Source organism: Alternaria triticimaculans (assembly GCF_023758025.1).
Source record: "Alternaria triticimaculans strain BMP 0046 chromosome Unknown scaffold_9, whole genome shotgun sequence".
Classification (NCBI taxonomy): domain Eukaryota; kingdom Fungi; phylum Ascomycota; class Dothideomycetes; order Pleosporales; family Pleosporaceae; genus Alternaria; species Alternaria triticimaculans.
The window spans coordinates 445,908-470,654 of record NW_026055966.1 but is presented as its reverse complement, the minus strand read 5'-3'; the positions used below and the strand labels follow the sequence as shown (position 1 = coordinate 470,654).

Below are 24,747 nucleotides of genomic sequence, written 5' to 3'. Positions count from 1 at the left end.
GCACTGTTCGCGGCCTCAGGTAGCCCCCTCCACGCCAACCTAGGGAAACCCCGAACACTCTGGAGTCTACGTTAACGTTAGGTCACCCACTTTGCAGGTTTTTGTCTTGATGTAGTCTGTAGATCTGTTCGGGGTTTTTCTTTCTCATGACAGTCTGTATAATCTTTTTTTCGGTTATGTGCCATGGTGTAGCATCACTCGGACATGAACGACAGTACAGTCCTTTTCAGACGGCAAGCAGGCAGGTGAACAGAGCATCGGTCTTGGATCTGCTGGTTTTGGAAAATGTGGAGATAAGGCAGAAGTCTTTCTCATGAGCGGCTTTGGCGATGGTTTTGAAAGCACAGGAAGGCAGACACCATGGTCGCGACCCGCACTCTTTTGAAAAGAAGATTTTCTTGAATGTAGTTGAAGAGTGAAGGAGGCAGCGGTTTCGAGAAGCCTTTAAACATAGCCTAGCAGATTGAGAACGAAGATTTCTCAGCAGCTTAAACATGTTATCTCCGTGTTGCGTTTTTTTCTTTCACAAGAAGACAGTCCAGATCTTCTCATGTCTCAGAGAAGTATATTCTTTTTAGAACGACCCGAGAGCTGACCATAAAAAGTAGTCGAAGCTCTTTCGTCGAACGAGAAGCCATCATCCGCTACCATGCACTTTTTTTTGGAAGTAGAGACCGAGAGAAGAGAGACAGATGGGCCTCATGCAATCGGTCGTATTGTGCTTTTGTTGTTGCATTGGTAGATGGAGGGAGGAAGGAGGAAGATAGGCAGAATAGGATGACAAGAGCTTCTCAGACCATCGATGAAGTGGATGTGTCTTTTGGAGGCCGTAGAAGGAATTTCAGGAAGCTTGGGGGTCGTGGGTGGGATTTTATACTTGCACGAGCTAGCTACATAGGTAGGAAGGCCTGCATATGTGCTTGCCGCTTACATCGGTAACACCAGCTCAATCAAATTCAGAATCACTAAGCGCAGAGATATATAAGCCGTGTTCTGCTACCTCCCTGTTTCATTCCTCACAACCCTTTATACTTGAACACCCTTATTTCGAAAAGTCCGGAGGCAACTTTCATGTCTGAGAACTTGAGTTGCGCATTTCCACAACAAAAGCTCAAGCTCCAAATCCATGTGTTCGATCGGTGCACTTGAAAGGTACCACAAAGCTCAGTATCAGCACCAAAACAAACACGCCAAGAAATAACATAACCAATGCATTAAACTCATTTTCCACACTCAAAAACCTATTATACACATGATCGAAGTGAAGACGCTTTTCCTCCCCAGCCTAATCAATACCCCAACATGCATGCTTCATTCGCGAAAAGTCGATTCAGTTATAACCCAAACTTCAATACGCCATGAGGTCTGGGTTAATTATACCAGTCAACCATTCCTGCTCGAGCAGATCACGCAAGTCTGATCGCTCGCTGTCGTACCAACCGTATCCACCTGATAGGAGTTCATGTTCATACCGGATCTATCGACTAGTGACCATGACGTTGCGGTAGTAGCTCGTGCTGAGGTCGATCGAGTGCTTGAGCCATAGGTCCTCGGTGAGAGGGAGCTTTAGGATGGCGTTGCGGTTTGATTGCTGTATGATTGTTAGTTTAAACGCCGCATGAAAATGAAAAAAGGTCTCTTACCTGAGTCTTTGAAATAAGGTTGGCAACGGTACCGGCAATCTCCATGAGCGCCACACGCTCTTCCAGACCACATGTACCTAGCCTGTCGCGTCCCGCAATCTCCAGTGCGCGCTGTAGCTTGGTAAGAAGCTCTTTGACACGGTTGTCGAGCTCCTCGTCGACGCGGTAGTTTGAGCGTTGACCAGTCAGGTCGATCAACTCAATGTAGTCGAAGTAGATCTGACCACCTTGGGCCCAGCCTTGTAGGGCTTCCTTAGGGCGATCAGGTGGCGACGTGGACACAAAGCCGCCCATGAGCTCACGAAGGGCATCGTAGTCGCGAGAGACGATAGCTTCAGGACCGACCTTTCGACAGAGCACTTCATGTGCCTCTTCAAGCTCGTCGGCCTTGATGAGATGGGTCGCCTCGCGTAAGGCATCGCCGCCTGACTTCGCCTGTAGTGCTGCGGCAGCGTGAAGCCATGTTGCAGGTACCTGGAGATCGATTGTGAGGTATTTATAAGTGGCATCGCCTTCCTCCAAGGTATAGGAGCTTGAGAACTGGTTGACGAGCGAGCGGATGTAGTGCTCCCGCGTCGCTGGAGAAGACAGATGTGTGTATACCCAGATCGCAGTGGTCCAGTGCTCTGGTGTATGTAGCGAAGCCGCGTATGTGAGAGTGATCTTATCACCCAACTCGACAAGTGGATTCGCTGCCTGCACATCTTCTGCAGCGCCAGGTGCGGACCATGACTGCAGTGACCGGCGGAAATCGTCATCTTCTTCGTCTTGACCGCGAGCGGTAGGCATAGCGACCTTGCGCTCATCAGCCTCAGCATCATCCTCTTGCCTAGACTTGAAGAGCTGGAAGAGCTGGAATGAAAGACGGGCGTTGAAGGGGTTGCCGGACACGTTTTCGGGAGCGAGAACGTCCTCGACATTTGCAGGAAGACTCATCTTCTCTGCCGCATAGAGCTTGAGGACGCCCCAGAGCAGATCCTCTCGGTGCTCAGCATCCGGATCTTTCCAGCCCATGTCGGCATTGTCTTGAATGAACCAGGGAACTGGTTTGACGTCTTCGTTACCGTCTCTAACGGCGTCCGCAAACTGCGCGACAGCCATCTCGATAGGTTCGTCAATCATCGTACCGTACCACAGACGAAGACCAAAGGCCCGTCGCCAGTCAAGGGCAAACCGGCTCGAGACGTTAAAGGTAGAAGCACGGTTTTCTTTGCCTGATCCCGCTTTGCCCTCGGACTTGCTGCAGTTGCCGGCTAGGAGTTCGTAGAGGGCACGGTGGGCGTCCTCCATCTCGGAAAGCATATCCAGACGCCGCCACTCTTCGATCTGAGCTACCATGCTCTGGCGCATCGTTTCATCACCACCAATCTGCGCGACCATCGTGGCTAACCGGAGGTCGAGCCCGTCCAGCAATGTATGGCAAGCTTCGGCAACGTTGTTGCAACTGAGGTGGGCGATCGCGCGCTCTTCAGGCGAGGCAGCTTGCTGGGCATGCTTCTGCGCATCTTCCCAGACGAGGAGCTTCCAGAAATCAGACAACTTCTCCTTCCGGTAGGTGTTGACGTTCTCCTCTGGCACATCGGCTGGAATCGTGTCGGCATCGTCGAACAGAAGCGAGAGTAGCTGCCAAGCCTGTTGTTCATGAACACCAGCTGGCGTGTCGAGCGCGACGGCCTTTGCCATGCTGGAGAACTCGACTGGGGCGGGATCAGTCACGAGTCTTGCTGAAGGTACGCCTTGGGTTCTGGAGATCTTCGTGTACTGTTTCTGAAGCGACAGAGTTTCCGATGCACACTACAATGATCAGTAACAACATCATAGCCATAGTCATAGACCAAAACTTACATCAGTAAAGGTAGGCATCTTGACGAAGCGCATATCCTTTGTAGCATCGACGAGTGGGTCTTGAGCGGTTGCGAAGACACCACCTTCGAGGTGCGAGGGACCCTTGTTGCCGTAGATCAGGACGTTGGTTTCGCTGAAGTGGGGTTTGCTGCAACCGTGGAACTCTTTGTCGGCATCGGCAAGTTCGTCGAGATCGGAGGCGGTTTTGGGTCGCTTGGAATAGGGTAACTAGAGACAAGAGTTTCAGCAATCTTGCCCCATATCAATTTGTGACTACATACACGGGCGGACGTAAGGTCCTAGCGTCAATCTATGAAGGAGAACCACGTAGGAAACCCGCCACAGATTACGCCCCATGAATACAAACGCCAATAGGAAGGGGAGTGCAAACCTCAATACCATGTCCACCACGCTTGGGAAGCTGTTGCTTCTCGGTCTCACCGAAGAGAGAATCCATTAAATCCATGGCAGTAGTCATCTGTCGCGCACCAAAAGACTGCGATAGTTTCGTAGGCTGCGCTTCGTGTTCTCGTAGTACGTTGCCCTGGCTTTCGCGGAGAGCAAATCGATCCTGCTTCTTTGGGCTGATGGTGCGCTGGAGTTGGTTTGCCCAATCGTCATCGAATACCGGTTGCGCCTTTGTAGGTGTGCCTGCTCCGGGCTTCATGAGCTGGCTGGGCTTCAAGATCGACTTTGGCTTCAAAGTGCTCTTGAATGGGTCTTCCTTAGCGGTGTCTTGCTCCGTGGTTCGAACTGGTCCTGACACAGAGTCCGCCATGCTCTGGTCGCGTGCCAATTCCGATTCGCTCTCTTCAGAGTAGTCAGCATCGTGCTGCCCATCAAGCGAACCCACGGAGCGCTGCCCTAAAAAAGACTCGCCATGGGTGTCCTCCATATCTTCGACATCCACATACGCCGTCTCATCGCCGAAGCCACCAGGCACGCTAGTACGGCTGCTGCGCATTCCCTTCTTGAAGTCAAATGTGTCGTCAGGGCTAGACTGCGACTGTGGGCTCATGAAGGAGTCGTCTTGGGGCGTACTGGTCATCTGGCTCGAGCGGTGCTGCTGCTCAGCGGGAGTGTCAGGGACGTCGCTGAGATCGCTTGACGCATCTTCGTCCTCGCCTTCGTCTTCACTGTAGTCGTCGTAGTCCAGACCGTAAGACGAGAAGTGAGGAACAGAGAAGGTCCATTCACCAGTGGACTGGTTGTACTTGATGAAAGTAGTGCCAGCCACTCGCTTGAGACGCTCAAGATGCTTGACATCCTTCTTGCCAGCCCTGTTACGAGGCCAGGAGTTACCAAGGACAATCTCGGAAGGCTGGTTCAGGGCGCTGCCTAGCGGTGGCTTTGGCAGGCATGTACAGCTCTCTCCGTACACGGTAGCGTTGCGAGCATTGAGCTGTACAATGTCACCGAACAATCTGTCAAGATCGACTTCGGACAGATCGACAGGCTTGCCGTGGTTGAACTTGATTTGACCAATGTTGTGACGACCGACAATGAAGTCGGGTACGCTCTTGAGGTCCTGCTTGCTCATCCTCCTCAGCTGATCCAGCGAGGGGCTTGACCAGTACTCGCCTGGCTTGGGGTCCTGGCCCGGTTGAACGTTGATGGATGCAGAGGACTTGGGGGTAAGTACGTGCTCCTCTGAAACGCGGGCGAGTTCCGTTCCATTGACTTGCTGCATTGCTGGGCGAGTCGGTTCGCCGTTGGTGTCCTTGTTGGACCGGGGAGAAGCATCTTCCTCATCTTGCCTGACGACCAGCGCAGTCTCTCCGTTCGTACCACCGTTCGGGCTCTCACCACCAGCAAAGCTGACGCGCTTCTGTGAAGGCTCGTCAAACAGTGGGGCCCGGTTTGCGATTGAACGGTTGATGTTGAGTCGCTTGAGACTGCCGTTACCGAAGTTGCGTCCCGTGTTGGAGAAAGCACCTGGTGCCAGTATGCTGTTCGTCTCGGGTGTGAAGCTGTTCCGGAGGTTGCTCGTAGAAAGGCTCTTACCCAGGGATCGAGACAAACTGCCGCTCGCAAACAGGCTGCCGCCGAGTTGGCCACCGTTCTGACTCGCACCACCAACTGGAGTGCCGTATGTGGAGTATGAGAATCCATAACCGCCCCTCTTGTTTTGCGGTGTGAGAAGACGTGTCGAAGCAGCCGGGTTGAGCTTGTGCTGAGGAAGTATGGCGTTCTTCTTGTTCTTCTGACTGCTCGACAAGGGGGTGGCGATTGGGCCAGGGCTCTGTGTTGGGGTAGCAAGGCCAGCGAAGAGGGCGTCGTTGCCGTAAGGGTTGGTGTTCATCGACGTGTTCAAAAGAGAGCTTCCCGAAGCCCCGAACAAGCTGTTGCTGAGGCTCGGCTGCTCCTGTTGCTGATTCTGGTTCGAGAAGAGTGAGCCACCAAGACCCTGTTGCTGGTTGTTCTGCTGTCCCATTCCACCGCCAAAGAGACCGCCCCCAGTGTTTTGGTTCGATGTAGAGCCGCCAAACAACCCGCCAGGCTTTTGTTGGTTGTTGTTCTGACCACCACCAAAGAGACCACCTCCTGTGTTCTGCTGAGTGTTGTTATTATTTCCAAGACCGCCGAACAAGCCTCCACCAGATGATCCAGTGTTAGCATTGTTGCCGCCGAATAGAGAACTGCCGCCAGTAGCAGGCTTCTGCCCGAACAAACCACCTCCAGTGTTGTTGGTGTTGTTGTTAGCAGCAGCACCGCCGAACAAGCCGCCAGAAGCTGGCTGACTCTGGTTGGCTTGACCAAAGAGGCCGCCGCCGCCCGTGTTACCAGTGCTTGCACCGCCGAAGAGGCCACCGGGCTTTTGCTGGTTGTTGTTATTTTGACCGAAGCCACCACCGCCACCGCCGAAGAGACCTCCAGAGGTGTTGTTCTGAGCAGGAGCCTGGTTGTTCTGTCCAAAGCCTCCACCCGTGCTGTTGCCGAAGAGCCCTCCGCCGGTGTTTGTAGCGGTGTTGTTGGCTCCGAACGCGGGGGTAGACGAGGCCTGGTTGTTGGATTGGCCAAAGAGACCACCGCCGGTGGTGTTCGATTGACCAAACGCGCCACCAGTGTTCGTGGCACCACCTCCGAAAGGTGTTGAGGTGGTGTTGGTCGCGGCACCGCCTCCGAAGAGACCGCCGCCAGTCGCAGGCTTGTTCTGACCAAACAGACCACCACCAGTGTTTGTGGATGCACCGAAACCGCCGCCTCCAGACCCAAACCCACCTGTAGTGTTGTTTGTCGCAGGAGCGCCACCTCCGAAGAGGCCACCAGTGGTTCCAGTTGTGGTGTTGTTGTTTGAGCCGAATAGTCCACCAGTGGCAGGCTTGTTCTGACCAAAAAGACCGCCGCTTGCAGTGTTGTTGTTTGCTCCGAACGCAGAACCGGTGCTCTGACCGAATGCTGATGTGGTACCGGTGTTGGTGTTGCCGCCGCCGAACAAGCTGCCGCCAGTATTGGCCGCTGCACCGAAACCGCCGGTAGAAGCGGTGGTGTTGTTGTTGCTACCAAATCCGCCGAAACCAGTGCTCTGTCCGAACGCTCCAGCTTGGCCGTTTTGGTTACCATACCGCCTGCCCTGGTTGTAGTCGGCTACTCGTAGCTCCTCGAGGGAGTAGTTGGTGTACGGTTGCTGGAAGGTGATGGTTTGGTACTGCGACTGCGCGTTGCCTGTGCCATCCTTCTCCTGGAATGCCTGGAACGGAGTGCTGGCGGTACCGTTGTTTGGAGGTGGGGCGTTGCCTGCACCAAAACCGCCAGTAGTGCTGGAACCAAAACCGCCCGTTGTGGTATTTGCGTTGGTAGATCCGAAGCCGCTGCTGGTGTTGCCGCCTCCGAATAGACCTCCGCTAGTTGTTGTTGAAGCGCCGAAGCCCGTCGCCGGCTTGGCCTGGCCAAAGAGACCACCTCCAGTGTTTGTGTTGCTGGCGCCGAAAGCTGAGGTGGTGTTGTTCGACGCTCCGAAGCCGCCGCCGCCGCCGCCGAACGCGCTGCCACCTGAAGCACCTCCACCGCCAAAGAGACCGCCACCTGTTGTCGAGCTGCCGAAGGGTTGCGAACCGAAAGTGGTTTTGGGTGCCGTGTTAGCGCCGAAGCCTCCTGTAGGGAAAGTTAGTCTTTGGTCCGGGTCGTGAAAAATGGATCCGCGTGAAGGTCGAGGCTATCGCGATGGAGCACCGGAACACGTAGCGTTGTTGGCGACCCTGTAGCACTTCAAATAGCGATCTCGCAAAACGCGGAGTGACCCAAATAGCGACGCGATAGTGAAGCGCAACCGGTCCACGTACCTGAGCCGCCGAAAGGCGAGCTCGAGCTGGCGTTGTTGCCGCCACCACCGAACATTGTACTGCCCGTGTTGTTTGCGCCGCCGCCGAATATGCTCGTCCCGGTGTTCGCGTTTGAGCCGAAGCCTGAGGCGGAGGGCAAGTTAGACACGGTTCGTCGAGGAGGCCGTGGCGATGTCGCAGGGCGCATCGAAGCGGTTGCGCGTAAAGGGATCCAAGAATTCAAGCAAGAGTCTGTACATACCAGTCGATGTGTTGTTGTTGGTTGAGCCAAATCCACCGAAGCCAGTGGACTGGTTGTTGTTGTTGGAGCCAAAGCCCCCGAAACCACCGCCGAAGGACATTTTGAGCGTGTCCGACGGGTTGCGCGTGTGCTGGTGGCTAGTTGGCTAGCAATGCGCTGTAGCGTCGTGAGGTTGTTGGGCGGTTGATAGATTCGAGGCGCTGCAGCTCTTAGAGAGGCAGGTGTTGATGAGAGCTTCGCGGAAAACGCGCCAAGGAATGGGCGGACGAGAACAAGGCGCGGTGGGGGTTTGCTGCGAGGAGCAAAAGAGTAAAGAGTGGAATTAGTAAGAAGATCAGGCGCGGCACTGATTAAGTAGTGAAATGGCCGTCATGGAAGGGAAAGAGCGACGGGCGCGAGAGTTTGGAGGGACAAGCAAAGGTGAGGTTGCACTTAGGAGGAAGGCACGTCAAAATTGCGCTAACCCGTCACCGGGCGTCACGTGTGCCTCTCCTAAACACGATTGCCAGCAAAAGACTCTTCGATACGGCTGCAGCCGCTGCACGCATGACAAAGCGAGACAGCGATTGACGAATAATACGACACGCTTTCTGGGCGCGACTTGTGCGAAAAGATGCCTGATGGATACCTGTTGCTACCTACGGCTGCCTGGTGACTGAAGACAGCCTTGGCAACAAATCCTCGCGCAACCGGACTCACATTGCAAGGAAGAGACCGGTCTAGCCAGAGATGGATGACTGTGATTCTGGCTGGGACGAAGGTGTGCCAGACAAAGGACTTGTTTTTGCGCCTGGTGAGACGTTACGCTCCCTTACTTCACGCCCTCCTCTCAGCCGCTCCACTGCGTCATTCCAAGTGCAGGGTTGGTCGATAAGGCAGGCGTCTTTCAGATCATGTGAAGATTGAAGGTCCGATAGGCAGTCGAATGTGGGTAGCTTACATGCAATGCATATTGCTTGCGCTCTAACTGCCTCGGTGGTTCGATCAGCTGCATGGAGATTCGTGGCAGTAATCGAGCCGTCTTGTTTGTTCATTGAACAGATCAAACGCAGGAAGTTGCTGAGACCGCTTTCGGAAGAAGAATCGATGAACAGATACTAAACTTGATATTCACCAGAATTTACATCGTAATCGTATGCCAGGGCCTCTGTCAGCCCTACACAACTCAATTCCCCACTGCCAGGCCAAATCGCGCTAGAGCTGCAGCTAAGCTCGCACGCCCGACGCGCCTCGCGTCCCAAACAACTGCGCATCTTCGTCCACATCGAGAATCTCCAAATAGCGAGAAGAATTGTCGCAACTCAACGAGATACATTTGCAGCCTTCGTGAACCCTCGCAATATTCTTTGGGCCTATATCTCGCCCAACAGACCGCGCGCGCAAGTCCACCACCACCTCGCGCACCCCACCAATCCCACAACACCCATCCTCAACCACCACCACCTCCCTCCCCATGGCGACATCCTCCAACCCTCTCGGCCCTGGCCCACGCTACGGTCTAAACCGCACCGCACCACCCCAACAACCCACCCAACCGCAACCCACCTTCAGCAGCACACCGGCCTTCCCACCCAACCCCAAAAACGCCCAACGCCTCGAATCCGAGCGCCTAGAACGCGAGCGCGCCGCGCGCGAAACCGCCCAACGCATGGAAGCCTCCGGCGCCGCCTCTCTCGCGGAACTCACAGAAGAACAACGAGAAGAAATCGGCGAAGCCTTCAACCTCTTCGATCTCGACAAGGACGGCTACATCGACTACCACGAGCTCAAAGTGGCGATGAAAGCACTCGGGTTTGATTTGCCCAAGCAGGAGATTCTGGGCATTCTGCAGCAGTATGGGACGCAAGGGGGCCAGCAGGGTGGGAAGCAGAGTTCGAGACAGCAACAACAGCAGCAGTATGCGGCGCCTGGAAGACAGTTGCTGAGCTTTCAGGCGTTCCAGACGCTCATGGCGCAGAGGATCTTGAGTCGTGATCCGAGAGATGAGATTCTTAGGGCTTTTGAGCTATTTGACGAGGGCGGGAAGGGGACGATTACCCTGCAGGATCTTACACGTGTTGCGAGGGAGTTGGGTGAGGCGCTGTCGCATGATGAATTAGTGGCTATGATTGAGGAGTTCGACATGGACAACGATAACGCGATTTCGAGGGAGGAGTTTATCCAGATTTGCATGGGGACCTGAGAGCGAGGGCGAGGGAAATACTGTTACTTTCGTTTGCAAGGCGTTTCGGGCGTTGCTGTGATGACTGCGAGAAAGGATGTCATGCGAGTCAATTTCAATCTTGCTTTATTTGCGCCGAGAAACTATTTACAGCTCAGCTCTTCAAAGTAATTGCACGCCGAAATCAAAATTCAAACACACGGAATATGCATAGTACAAATCTCCCAGCTCTTCCTCTACTGGCCGGGCGAGACAAGAAGACCCTTCTTGGCGGAATCATGTGCCCATCCACCTGCCAGCGCCTGACCACCGTTCTTCAATCCGTAGTCCTGCATCCTAGCCTCAAGCTCTGGCCTGAAATGCCTGATGAGACCCTGGAGCGGCCATGCGAAGGCCTCGCCCAACGCGCAGATGGTGTGACCCTCGACCTGCTTGGTCAACTCCTGGAGCATGTCGATCTCACGCTCACGACCCTGGCCCTTGGAGAAGCGGTCCATAATCTGGTGAGTCCACTTTGATCCCTCACGGCAGGGTGTGCACTGCCCGCAGGACTCGTGGTGGTAGAACTTAGCAAGACGGGTGATGGCGCGGACGATATCTGTGGACTGATCCATGACGATGACAGCGGCGGTACCGAAACCAGACTGCGAGTCCTTGAGCGCGTCAAAGTCCATCAGTTGGTCGTCGCAGATGTGCTTGGGCAGAACGGGGGTCGAAGAACCACCGGGAATGATGGCCTTCAGGTTGTCCCAGCCACCACGGACACCACCGCAGTGCTTGTCGATGAGCTCGCGGAGAGGGATGGACATCTCCTCCTCTACAGTGCAAGGGTGGTTGACGTGACCGGAGATGGCGAATAGTTTGGTACCCTGGTTGCGCTCACGACCGAAGCCGGCGAACCAGCTGCCTCCTCGTCGGCAAATTGTGGGTGCGACCGCGATAGTCTCGACGTTGGCGACAGTGGAAGGGCATCCGAAAAGACCAACGGCAGCGGGGAACGGAGGCTTCAAGCGGGGCTTTCCGGGCTTGCCCTCCAGCGACTCGATGAGGGAGGTCTCCTCACCACAGACGTAGGCGCCCATTCCTCGGTGGATGTAGACATCAAAGTCGTATCCGGAACCGCAGGCGTTCTTGCCGATGAGACCGGCTTGGTATGCCTCCTGGATGGCGCGCTGGAGTACGGTGGCTTCGTGGTAGAATTCTCCTCGGATGTAGATGTAGGCAGCGGTAGCGTTCATGGCACGGCCAGCGACGAGGCAGCCCTCGATGAGCTTGTGGGGGTCCTTGCGCATAATCTCGCGGTCCTTGCAGGTTCCGGGCTCACCCTCATCGGCGTTGACGACCAAGTAGCGGGGCTTGCTGTCCTTGTCCCAATCTTTGAAGTTCATGAATGACTGCATCCATTAGCAGAGGTCGCGGTAACAGATCTTGACGTTGCCTACCCATTTCAGACCAGAGGGGAAACCAGCACCACCTCGGCCACGGAGACCAGAAGCCTTGATCTCAGAGATGATCTATATCCGTCAGCCTTGATTCGTATGCCGTGTACGATAGCCTCTACACACCCATTCGTGACCCTTGAGCAGGATCTCCTTCGTCTTGTGCCAATCACCGTACTTCTGCGCGCTCTTCAGATCCGCGCCGTGGTGTCCGTACAAGTTCTGGAAGATCCTGTCCTGGTCCTTCAAGCCGCCATATGTCCTCTTTGGTGGCGCATCCTGGACCGTCGCGAGCGTCCTCTTCTGTGTGCGGTTCTGGGGGGCGGCCGAAAGGCGAGTAGCTGCCGAAGCCGCGGGCAGCGTTCGGTGGGCGGCCGCGCTGAGCGCCGATGAGGCAGGTGCGTGTCGTGCGAGCATCGTGATTGCCGTATGTGTGTTGTCTCGCGCAATTGATGCTCGGGGGTCCAGCGAGCGTTGGGTCTGGCGATGCGAGTGGTGGCGGTCGTGAAGTTCGATCTGGATGACCTACCGTTTTCTTGGCGTCTTTGATTGGCCCGAGCCAACATCGTTGACATCAATCCGCCAGGAAGGTCCGACTCGACCGCACCATCATCATCATCGTCACGGACCATCGACGAGATGCCGCAAGAACGCAATTACACTGTTTTCGTCCAGATGCACTCGTAACACGACTCTGAGCTCCTACAATCCATGGATTTCCGCGAATTTGAGCCATGTTGCTATAGATCAACGCTCTTCAAGTAAAGCTCTTGTCACTGTACAGTGTCGTCCTCTTATCCTGTTCATGTCGAGCATTAATGGATTCGTATTCTCGCAATTTCGTCAAGTATTCGACATCAATTACAAGTACATATCTAAAACGTCGCGGGACATCTCCACGAAGGACGGCACACGCCTTTAGGACAAGCTAATGGTAGTCTCGTTGATCGCAGGTCATCGAACATTTAGTTTGTTGTGTGGAATGTCCGATAGCTACGAGCTGTCTTGCTGGAGACCCTGATTATATAGCGCGGCATCTTATCAACACCCATCATTCCTCTTGTCTAAACCTCGTGGTAGTGGATCATGGTGGATTTCAAGGTACGTCTCACTTGCCACGTGATTACTGGCTTCCGCCTTCGCTGGCAGCAGAGCTCTTGAAGTTCTATATAATACTCCTCCCTCAGTGCACGACTCCTCTTCCCTCCCCCATATCGTTCTAACCGAGCTTCCCTTCATCATCATCATCATCATCATCATCATCATTCATTCATTTCAGTGGTAAGTCCCCCTTTCTTTTCCATTCATAATTCCAGGCATCAAATAAGCAGCCCTACAATCCCCAGCTCCCGCAAACCCCTGTATCCGCCTGCATACGTCAAATTTTCTGGAAGGTAAGGTAAAATAACACTCAGACGGATACATCATGGTCAAATCTGGATACATTGCAGCAGCAACCCCCGGTCGGGAGAATACAATGGTCTCCGACGGCAAACGAATGCGAATCCTTTGGCACCATGGCGATGGCAATGGCGACTCCAACAAGGCCTTCGTTATGCGGTCGAAGACTACAGTCCGCGGTCATCCAACCTGGAAGATGTACATGGGGAAGGTACCACGTCCCATTATCTATGGCAGAAGGGAGCCCCTAAGGTATGTATACCTCGACGACAAAGCCTGCTACGCCGTCTACAACTCCCAAACGTATACTGCGAAGGAGCTCAGCACATTCTGGCCCTACGATTTTGATAATCTGGGCAACATCAAAGCCAGCAGGCCGAATCGTGGCCGGCCAGCATATCTCGAAAACTCTACCACGGTATTCGCCAGGGGTCCACTTCTTCGCAACAAGACAGCCGAATATGAGTTCTGTGGTCGCCCCGCCTCGCCAGAATATACCCCTAACTGGCGCGTGAAGAGAGCAGCAGAGGATGCGCAAGCAAAGAGAATCGAGGCTAGCACCCAAATTTCGCTCAGCGGTACCATGCCGGCTATGCTCAAGCCTAGTCCCTACGTCCCTGGTCCTATAGACGGTAACATCAAGCCACTGAGCATCACCGACAGGGCTGTCCAGGGCTCACCGTACTTCGACATCCCAGCAGCAGCCATGCGGAAGCGACCTAGACCTATTCCCGGTGACATGGCTGCAGTATATGCAGGTTTCACTACTAATCGGAACGCTGAGGCCGCTGGGATTAGCGCTGGACCAGAGGCGAAGAAGGTCAAAGTCAAGCAAGGGGCGGACATTCAGAATGAGCTGCTGGCGATCACAGACAAGCTAGACAGCTCTGAATAAGGTGGGTGGCGCAAAAGCGGTCCTAGAAAGTTTTGTTTGTTTGCTGTTCTGGGCGTTGACAAGATGGGCGGACGTTCATTGATGTCATGGAGGACGACTGGGCACTTTTGGCTGAAAGTTAGCAGGGAGGAGGTAGTTGATTAACGGCAATCCAATTATAGTCAACTTCACAACACCATTGTTTGCAACTTCGATAACGTCACGCGTTCGCGCTAAGTATTGCTGCAGGCTGGTGCCGTCTTCGCGGCTTCCACTCCACCCGACTTGCACCAAACAGCACAACACGAAACCGGACTGCATGCAGGGCCTCGCGAAGAAGATATCCCGGAATCCCGGCCGATGTGTCATTAATGATGTCGGCGAATGAGACCCACTGATTCGGCTGAGACCTTTTGGCGCCAACGAGAACTCATCTGCCCACCTGGCATGTCTGACTCACAATGCGTGGCCACAAGCTTTGTGGAAAGCCAGAACATTCCAGTGGCAGCGAGCCGGGTCTCGCTCGAACAACAATGGTCACTGAGACAAGCCCGGGACGGCATATGTCTCTGAGCCACGCTGTTCGTGCTGAGAGTTGCTGTGGAGGACAGTGAGGGCTCAAGGTTCGTCTGCATACTTGAATCATCTACTCTCTCAAAGCTGAGTTCTTGTTGCATAATCCAGCTTGTACCTAAAATCTCCGACCCAGCACCTCTCTGTTTGTGCAGACTCGCAAAACTCCGACAGGTAAGCGATCTTTACGAATTCGTGGGTGCTTTATTGGGAGATGTGACGCTTTCGTGCGCTAAAAGCAACGCGTCCACTGTCTGATATCTTGACTGACGTTCTTCCAGTTTCATCATTCGCCACCTGTTTTGGCTCCAAATGCCGACTCTCAATGCGGGTTCTCACATGGCGACCCTCAAAGCACCCGAAACATTGGGAAGACTACTCGAAGCTACCTTCAAAACAGCCCGAGTTCATCATTACACCGAGCCTTTGGGTCTCCGACAACCCTCTGTAGGTAACAAAGGCGCAACCAAACGAGGACGCCCTAGATACGAGGGCATAGCCAGCGACCTCAACAAAGCGACTAAAGAGATTGTGGATCAAATCGTCGACACGTATCTCTCCGTGGGAGATTTATGTGAGACGATATGTTCACAGCCTACCTTTCTCGATGCGAGCATAGAGCCGCTCCTGAAGGAGCATGGTCCCTGGTTATGGAACCACAATAGTTCCTTCAAGACATGCGCCAACGACATCGACGAACTGAACCAGGACTATGTTCGCCCCGATTACCTCTTGTACGAAGACGATCAAGATCGCGTCGAGTCAGTATTGTAACAATGGGTCTGAGAACTAGCTAACGTATTCCTCACAGCATCAAAACGCTCGTGTCTTGCTGGATCCTTCAGCGTGCATGCGTGAGAATACGGGATCGTCCTTACCAAGAAACCGAACTCTTCTATATGGCATGCGTTCTGCTGTTTATACAAAGAACGCATCGCGAGATCAGTCTCTGGGGACTGAATAGGTCAGCATGTTGACTTTTCTGGGTGTGGGGTTCAATTAGGGCTTTCGCGCATGTTCCATCTCTGTTATTGTAGGTTACACAAGGGTCAGGAGTTTGTTGATCTGTTTTTTTCGTTGGAAGGAAATCAGTACATGGCGTTATGGAAGTAACTGTACGTTTTTAACCTACTCTTTCTACTCGATCAAGTCAACGCTGCATTTTGACAGACGTCCGAAATGTCCTCCGGGCCGATCTTCACTAGGGATCGGAACATATGACCCCTGCCTCGGACCTACAATTGTCGGAACGTCGGCTAAGGCGACGCCATAGACTAGGGGGTCCGGCTCCTGGACTCCTTATTTCTTCCCGGCCCCTGTGGTGTGCGCCTCCGACCCAGGAAATTGAATAGGAACGTACGCGGTGCGTTCCGCCGCAAGAAAGGGGCGTAAGGGGTCGCTAGTTATTGCCAGGTCCTTCACCGGCAGGATAAAGATGCTGGCAGCAATGCGGCGCGGTTGCCTCTACAGATGAATCGAGTTAGCGTCAGTGTTCGTGTATCAGCCACTAGACAATATGCAGTGCATGCACGCTCCCAGGTAGAAGCGACGCAAAATCCCCAAAGCTTCACCGATAATGGTACTCAGCACTTTCTCTTATTGCCAATCACTCGCTAACGTGTGCGATTCGGACTCACGTGCCATGCAGTCTCGGCTCGACAAGCCACAAACCATCAGTCTGCGCATGAGAACTATTGCAGCCACCCTTTGAATCACGGTGTCTATCTTCCTTTACTTTTCTATTCCCAGGGGTTTGGTCTTGTCAGCACCATTGCCTACGCTGCGGAGGGTCATCGGCAACGCCAGCCTAGGCAGTTCTTTATTCCCGAGACCAGACGGACTCATCGAGAGCGCCAGTTTCTTGCTGTGACACAATCTTTGAAACATTAGTGTGGCCAAGCTTTCATTCCTCGTATTTCCCACGAAAGATGTATGATTTCCTTCAAGGTATGGCTGGCTTACAGCCTATGAGATCCCGAACGCACGGCCTGCGGCAACGGTTTTGCTACAACCGTCTGATAAGGCACTGGGTGATCAGCAACGATTCGCTGGGGAACGAGCACCGCTCCTCCCGTTGAAGAACAGCAGGGAATCTGGAGTGGGTAGGACGTAATCTCCGCTCCGCTCGAAATCCGCAAGGGACGCTCTCAGACCAGATCTTGGCCTGTTGCCTAACGTACTTGGACGTCTTGCAGCTCAACATCATCTCAACATCATTTCAGCCAATGGGCTGACTTTGTGTAGAGCTATGAAGGTCCTTGGTCGCCGATCATGGAAGCAATCTGGCACGAGGCGACGTTCCCCGAAATTACATCCTCAGAATAGGAGCTGCGAGTGTCGTCCAAGCTTCTCTACTGGTAGAACCACAGTAGCTGTTCTGGCATAGCGTACCCGATTCCGGGAAACCACCAGGTAAATGAGTCATAGTATGCGAGGAGTAGATTCTTCTCCAGGTATGAATCCTTCCGGCGATTCGGCGAAATAGTCCTGCGCTTGGCTGCCGAAATCATCATCTTTCTGGGCACAAAACATACTCTGGTATGTAGATGTTGCTGTGTTGTTATAAGTAAAGCATTAGGATGCCCTCTCTGCATACCACATGGGGAGTCTCGCAGCACGGCACTGCAGAATAACCTCGTCCTTCTTCGGTAGCCTCTGTATTGCGCTTACTGTGTTCATCACATCGAAGCAATCACTTTCAGACGCTATCAACGCCCTGTAGTCTCTACGACTTCGATTCTACTTCGAAGGTGCGCACAATATCCCCTATATGCATTCTGAGAAAGAAGACATTGACTAATTAACAGTAACAGAACTCACTGATCCTGGGGTTATGCCACCAGATGATGATTCCCTGAGCTTGATCGAGGAATGCACCAAGGGGGGAATACACGCTGTTGTATATCTGTCACGTCTTGGGCTCATCAATTTAGCCAAGGATCCTGGCAAGTCCGGCATACCAGACTTCAAGTCAGTACCTGATGTTCAACGCTTCTGGGATTCGACGAAGCCCATTGTCGAGTCTATTGCGACGCGATACAAGACAAGAAACGCCATACGCGATGCTCTTCGAGATCGACGCATCTGTCTGGAGGAAATCTCAAGAGATTGCCTAGAACAATTCGGCCATCATGTCTGGAACAATGGTGTTAAAGGACCTTTCGTTACACGTGTCGATACCCCTAGCAGAGTCAGCAAGAAGTTCAAAGTCAACGATACCTTCAGAGTCCAGAAGTCTTCGAAAGTCAAGACTCGTACCAAGATTGCAGAGAGCACGTATCCAAGGCATCTGATCTACGAAAATCGAAGTGATCAACGCAAGTAAGTCAGTCCGCCAACAAAATTGTTTTCAAGCGCGAGGTACTAAGTTCACTCGACATAGAATACGATTGCAAGTCTCTGCGTGGATCGTCCAGCGCGCCTGTCGAAAGGTCGAAGCCAGTGGAAAGAACAAAGCTTACAAAGCACGCGTGAAAGCGTCAACGAGACCTTCAAGCTTCGTGGCAGCAGTCCGCGTGAATCGCGATGAGCTTCTTCGCAGCCCTACGTTATCATCCAGTGATGATATTGATGAATTGAGCCCTGATTACGAGGCTGGCGCTTCAAGGAAAACCAAACACGCAGAGAAAGTCAATACTGTTTCCCTACGTCAGCTGCAATCATCAGGAGCATCTCAGAATCCAGTTCGAACTCCAGAACGATCCACTACCCAACGTGTAGCTGTTGTGGCATCTCCAAGGAAGCCCTGGAGTGCCAAAACCACAAGAACGGTCAAGAGGAAGCCGCAGCGAAGCGAGCTGGTAGGGATGAAGAACGCAGCCGCACGGACTGTACGAAGCAACGCGAAGAAGGCGCCAACGATAACACAACCAGCATCGAGCTCACGCCGTACGAATCAACCTCGCACAACCCTCCGTCCTGTAACGCCAGCGATAGTCGACGATCAAGTCAGGAATGAGAATGCTGTTCAAAGTCTAGGCTCGATGGCAAACCAGCCGCTTCTTGATCGCGGAGAGCTGGGAATCCAGCTACTTGTTCTTCTCGAATCACAAAACGCTGGACGTCATGAGATCGCACACATGCAGAACACTATGGAGCGCATCAAAAGTACAGCTGTGCAATACTCCGAGGAGCTAAAAGATGCGCTGAACAATGAGTACGAAAAGTGTAAAGTGGCTCTGGACAGATGGTTAGCATGCATGAGAACACTCGTCGAGTTCCGCAAGAGAACCGGACTTTCGGGCGATGGACCCAGCATATTAGCCGGCTTCGAAACCCTTCCACTGGAGAAAAGGAAAGGGCAAAGACTGTACTTGGAGATGTGCCGAGATGTTCGTACATGGGTGAGGGATGGTATGACGATCTTCGTGTTCTGCAAAGAGGTGGGTTCCATACTCTTGAAGATGGCTAGCTTTGCTCCTTTGGGTATGAGGCTAGATGATCTTCTTGTACATCTGATACCTTTCACGGCGGGTCTGATGGGATGTTTCCTTTCTAGGCCGTCCAACTCTTGATATCTACGAGGTTAGTCAACACACCGTTTCGGTTTTTATAGGTGGTATGTTGCGGCAGCTCGGTTCAGAGGGCTATAGAGGATTGGTAATATATGCGTCGATACTGTTCTGTAAGATTGTTACTACACCACACTTCGTACTTTGAAGCAATGCTCGTAGCCGCCCGTGACAACACCTGCAGTATTGACAATCTTTGGATATCGCCAACCGTCCAACGACTGCCTCACTTCGCTTGAACCGATGTTCAGCTGTTCCAGAATCTCCATGACGGCAGCATACAGAACATCGAGGTTGCCGTCTTCAACCTTGACGGCGATTCCCATAGCACCGTGATTCATCCCAGCCAGATCAGCGTCGGGTGAAGCACGAACTGCTACTGCATAACAGGCATCTGCTCCGATCTTGCCAACGACTTGTCCGTTATAAGGCGTCATGAGCGCTGTGTCGAAGCGACCTTCGCCAGCAACCAGTCCAGGGTAGCTGGCCATGCACTTGTGAATCCGAGCTAGATGTTGTGTTCTCTGATCCAGGGCCTCTTTCGAGGGACCATCGGAAAGGTCAGCGGCATCCGCAAGCCTGGCAAACATGAGCGCGAGGTTCGGAAGAGGCATCGCTGGTGTTGGAAGATTGCATCCGTCGACAGTCCATAGCACCTCTTTCTTAGTAAGCCCGCTTATGTCCTCAACAGCTCGGTACACGCGCTGCTGCATGGCATGCTCATGTAAGTAGTAGTCGTGAGCCGTAGCGCCCAGACACACCGCACCTGCTACCATACCTACATGTTTTCCAGAGCAATTGTTGTAGATAGCAGTCGGTGTAAAGTCTTCTCTGATCCATGCGCGATTGACAGCAGCGTTCTGAGCGGGGTGTCCACCACATGTAAGGATCTCCTCTTTCTCTCCCGTCTTCTCCAGCATCGCTTGTGCTCGTTCGATATGTCGAGGTTCACTACTATGCGAAGCGCACATGAGCGCTACATCTGCGTCATCGTATTCGAAAGTCTCCGCAGCGCCTGTTTCCAAGATCGCAAGGGTCTGTATTGGTTTCGTTGATGATCGCGCAAGGGTCATTCTTTGGTAGTCGCCAATTGTGTAGAGTAGTCTGCCAGAAGCGTCGACAATGGCCGCGTGTACGTTGTGTCTATTCTCAACGATGCCGCCGCGGTAGCTGATGACTACGTCATTCTCAGATGAGGTATTCGCTCCATCCTTGATAACAGCGCTCTGCGTCAAGAGTTTCGTCGCATGTTGTGGGTTCTCATTCGTATCCTCCGTGGCATGTACCATGACTTGGCTGAGTCTGCTATGTTCTGTGGAAATCGACTGGGACGAGAGCGGCGAAGATCCGAGATACTATGCTGATGGCGCCGTTTGTTCTAGAGTTTGAGAGGAGGACTGCGTCAAGGTTGAGGCCTAATTGTGGAAGACATAAATGGAGCGCGAGGAAATATTGTTAGTGTAGAACGCTGTCGCGTCCGGCGTACACCTGCCTTTCAATGTCTAGCGCGAGTGTCTTCATTACCTAACCGATGTCTGATTGAGTATGTCATTGCGTATGTAGGGCTAAGGAGGCAGCGCATTTTCATGGGAATAGACTGCTGAGATGCGCCCTACACGTGGCCGATAAGGCGCGCGATAAGGGTCCGAATGGGCCTGCGAATGGTGAACGGGCTATGGTGGTGTCGCGAAAATTTTGCGCTTGTTGTCGCTGAGCAAACCACGAAGATTTATCGGACAATATCTGACGCTCTCTACTCAATAGTTGCAGGCGACTGACGATGAGGGTTGGGATGGAACCAAAAGTGGTGAGACTGGGCCTCGGGAAGGCACGCAACACGCTAAGACACTAGCGTGTTTGACCCTAGGAGGCTACGGGCTTGCTTTTTGAACGCGTGACCTCGACGCGTAGAAAGTAGCCTCCTTGACGCTTCACACGTGTGACCAGGTGGAGTTGTTGCGACAATACTGACGATGCCGCCGAACAAACTATGCTTACTTTGATACACCTTCCAGCCGCCGCGACAGCGGCAAGCCTTATCGTCCATAGGTTTGTATAATCTGTGTAGTCGCGATCATGGATTGTACAGAACTCGAAGGCATGTTTGAAGTAGAAGAAAGTCTTGATAAACTGTTCGCTAAAAGTATGTACATCTAGTTGAAGAGAAGGGAATTTTTGAGCTCCTGCGCAGCAAGAACTGGTGACGTCACCGTCTATACGCTGAAGCTTACAGCGGGAGTCTTCCAGTTCACGAACTCTGGGCCGATCTTCTTGAGGTCGGTTACACCAATGTTCGCCGCGTCATTGATGAGCTCGTACTTGAGCATCTCTGTCGCCCTTGCGACACCCTCAGCGCCGTAGATGTTGGCGTACATGAAGGGCCTTCCGAGACCGACAGCCTTTACACCGAGGGAGAGGAGCTTGAGAACATCGGTTCCGTAGCGGATACCTCCGTCAGCGTAGACCTCGATCTGTTGGAAGATCTCAGGGTCCTCGTTGTAGATCTCTAGGGCGACTTCAAGGGAGGAGGGCGAAGTGTCGGTTTGACGGCCGCCGTGGTTGGAGAGGAAGATGGCCTTTACGCCCTGCTTGACGGCCTCGCGAGCGTCTTCGACGGTCTGGATACCCTTGGGGATGATGGGTAGGGAGGTCATGTTGGACAGCTGCTGGTACAGATCCCATGTCAGGAGACTCAGGTTGACGTCGGCAGAACCGACACCGTAGCGGGCAGCACGGTGCCTGACACCATCACCGGGAGAGTCGACAGTCAGGACAATAGCCTTCGCGCCGAGATCCTCGATCCTCTTGAAGAGGACCTGGGTGTCGTTCATGTCACCGTCAAGGTAGACTTGTTGGAACAAGACCTGCTCTGAACCGTTGGGGCGAGCGGCGTAGATGTCTTCCAAGCTCTTGGACGAGTAGAGCGAGGTCATGTAGAGGATGTCGCCTTCGCCGGCACCCTTGACGAGCCCAAGCTCACCATCCTCGTTGGCATATCCACCGCGTGCACATGGGGAGATGAAGAAGGGCGCTGAAAAGTTGTGGCCGAGAATAGTCGTGGGCATGGAGGCTTGGATGTTGGTGATGTCGCGGAGGACGCGAGGCCTCAATCGGTAGCGGGAGAAGACTTCGAGGTTGTTGCGGTATGACCATTCGCCAGCCGCTCCGTTGCGGTAGTATGTGTAGGCGGAGGTGTTCATGTGCTGGCGGCCGACCCATTGGAAGTCTGGCAGACCGACCAAAGACTTGAGAGGAGGTAGGGTGTCATTAGCGACGAATCCAGCCAACTGGTCGTCGATACCAGTATCGGGTTCGTTGAGGAAAGGGCGTGCTGCCAGAGCGCAAGTAGCGAAAGCAAGGAGTGAGTAACGCATCTTGAGCGAGTACTGTTGGGGTATCTAAGAGCAGGAAAGATCGACTTTGGGTGATAGATGGGATGAGTGGAAGATCCCAAGACTCTTATACCCCCTCAGTCAAGCCTGGGAGACATGGAACAGGCAGTGCTGTGCCTACTCGGCATGCAAGTCACTCTGGGCACAAGATCTTGCATGCCATCTAACCCTTGCCTGCACACCATCTGTGCCAAACTGGACTTGACATGGCGCTACTTGCCAACTTGGGTTTCGAAACCATTTGCGTCATCGGAGAAGGGCCGCGAAGTCCCTTCATCTGATAAACAATCCTGTCAAAACGTCTAAAGTGGAGCACCACTACGTCCCGCTGTGTTGCCAAGCGCTCCAGAGGCGGTCGCGACTGGGTTGTTGTTTAGCATGAATTGGACGCACAGGGCACAGAAAGCTGCATCGGACCGATGTGGTTCATGTCAGGATTGTCAGTCCAGGCACGCGGGTGACCCACAGCGGAATTTCACATCAATCGGTGCCGTCGCGGTAGCTTGATTGGTCAGTAGATTGATAATGGCTGCACAGTTCCTGAAATTGAGGTACCGGAACCAGCTCGAAACGTGGAAGGTGGCTTCGGTCACTGCCGTGGGATTCCCAGGTTGCTCGGCACATTGCCGGACCTGGAACGTCACTTATCCCACGAGCTAGGCTGAAACGCCTTCCAACTTCTCAGCTTGGTGACAAAGCAAGCAGCGCCTTGATTCCGCTGCTTCACTAAGCCTTACATCGGTCACCGATGGCGATATAGCGACGGGCTATGCTCTGGCCGATTAATGATGAATGAATGATGCAGCCAACGTCGTTATCCCCCCATCAGGATTACGACTATACTGAGTTATCACAACCTTTTGCTTCCTGGCGAACTTCAAATGGATCATGTTGAGATCAAAATGAGATGATTCATCAATACGGCAACGTAACGATGATCAAGATCATGTGTCATGTGTGCTCTGGTCGGGCGTTGTGGCAAGGCGGCTAATTGCTGTCCTTGGCCCGAGGTCGCAACATCGATCGTACACACATGCTGCATCGGGCCATGTGCATACCGGACTTCCTGAAAAATGCTCGTTATCTCAGGAAATTGGCTACTCTCTGCGATTGATGTTGTACTTACGGTGCTACCGCATCCGATCGCCGCTCCGAAGCTACGCCTGTACTCCAGTGGGCTGTAATGCAGGTCTTTCAATGTCGGCACAGTCACACGTCCCCTAACCGCCTACTGAAGAATCTTTTCTCGCGCGAACAGACGTGTGTGGATTATACATGATACTGAGGAACGATGAAGGAGTGAACAGTGGCCCAGATAATTTACAGCCTGAATACGCTAGTGGGTTAGCGCGAAACGGCCAAGGCTCTCGTCCACCGGGCCACGGGTTCCTGCTCACATCTGTCTATCCACCGACGGCGAACATCCCAGGTCAACGCTGTGTATCGATTTTACTCCACATTCATAGTTGGAAGAACGGGTGTCAGCCCCATCCGCCAGGGAACCGGGCAAATCCGATTGCGCCCAGGTCGCATCTCCGTCTTCCCTTGCTCGCTCCCTGCACAGCATCGCATGCGATGCCTCTTAATAGGACATCGACCATGGCTTGGCTGATGAGGCTTTCTCTTCTGAGCGTACGAAATTAGGGGGCTTCGTGAAGGCAACGCTTTGCGTAAATTCCGTCCGTGAAACGATGCCTCCTCTTGGCGTAGTGACAGCCGCTTTGGGAACCGAGAGACGACCAGAGATCATGCAACACTCCAGCGATGCAGCAAGCTCAATTACTGAATACCGTTGAGCCTGCAAAGCTCGTAAGGACAACATGAACTGGTTGCGTGGTTCCAAGAGGTGCGGGGAACTCGTGCCGCAAACGCGGGGTTATGCCTACCATCAACACTGTCCTCTTTGTTCACTCACAGACACGAGCACAAACAGAAGAAGCCTTCCGTCGGCAAGCAGCTTACGCGTTGCGGCTTGTCACGCGTCACCTGTCTTTCTCAATGCACGCAAAACAACAGATAAAGCCCTATCCTTCATCAGACAAGCGGCATCCAACAAGGCCAACCTCGTGGTCTTTCCGGAAACCTACATCTCTGCCTTTCCGATCTGGAGTTCTCTACGGCCCCCTACTGAAAATCACTCCCTATTCCAGCGTATGGTACAAGAATCTATCTATGCTGATGGCGATGAAATGGAGGCATTGCGCGAAGCGGCTCGGTCGAATAACATCCTAGTGAGCATCGGCTTCAGCGAAAGGTCGCGACACAGCAACGGCTGCTTGTACAATTCGAACATCTTCATTGGAACCGAAGGCGAAGTCCTAGTTCACCATCGAAAGCTGGTCCCGACTTTCTTCGAAAAACTCACATGGAGTAGCGGTGACGGC

At 53.3% G+C, this 24,747-nt stretch overlaps 5 protein-coding genes across 5 annotated transcripts; 2 read left to right on the top strand and 3 right to left on the bottom strand.

The window, feature by feature from the left end:
• Nucleotides 1–1,477: 1,477 nt before the first annotated feature.
• On the bottom strand, nt 1,478–7,958 carry J4E78_006593 (uncharacterized protein; the record flags this gene model as incomplete). Its single annotated transcript, XM_049367203.1, has 5 exons — nt 1,478–1,591; nt 1,644–3,437; nt 3,489–3,716; nt 3,880–7,583; nt 7,772–7,958. 5 exons carry the CDS (start codon nt 7,956–7,958, stop codon nt 1,478–1,480), a joined length of 6,027 nt encoding a protein of 2,008 aa, XP_049220950.1.
• Nucleotides 7,959–9,465: 1,507 nt separating this feature from the next.
• J4E78_006592 (uncharacterized protein) lies at nt 9,466–10,194 on the top strand (the record flags this gene model as incomplete). Its single annotated transcript, XM_049367202.1, has 1 exon — nt 9,466–10,194. The coding sequence occupies one exon, from the start codon at nt 9,466–9,468 to the stop codon at nt 10,192–10,194; it is 729 nt and encodes a 242-aa protein (XP_049220949.1).
• A 2,895-nt stretch (nt 10,195–13,089) lies between these two features.
• Nucleotides 13,090–13,908, top strand: J4E78_006591 (uncharacterized protein; the record flags this gene model as incomplete). The annotated part of the gene is made up of 1 exon (XM_049367201.1): nt 13,090–13,908. The coding sequence occupies one exon, from the start codon at nt 13,090–13,092 to the stop codon at nt 13,906–13,908; it is 819 nt and encodes a 272-aa protein (XP_049220948.1).
• Nucleotides 13,909–19,096: 5,188 nt separating this feature from the next.
• On the bottom strand, nt 19,097–20,260 carry J4E78_006590 (uncharacterized protein; the record flags this gene model as incomplete). The annotated part of the gene is made up of 1 exon (XM_049367200.1): nt 19,097–20,260. One exon carries the CDS (start codon nt 20,258–20,260, stop codon nt 19,097–19,099), a length of 1,164 nt encoding a protein of 387 aa, XP_049220947.1.
• A 924-nt stretch (nt 20,261–21,184) lies between these two features.
• Nucleotides 21,185–22,345, bottom strand: J4E78_006589 (uncharacterized protein; the record flags this gene model as incomplete). Its single annotated transcript, XM_049367199.1, has 1 exon — nt 21,185–22,345. The coding sequence occupies one exon, from the start codon at nt 22,343–22,345 to the stop codon at nt 21,185–21,187; it is 1,161 nt and encodes a 386-aa protein (XP_049220946.1).
• Between the last annotated feature and the right edge of the window lie 2,402 nt (nt 22,346–24,747).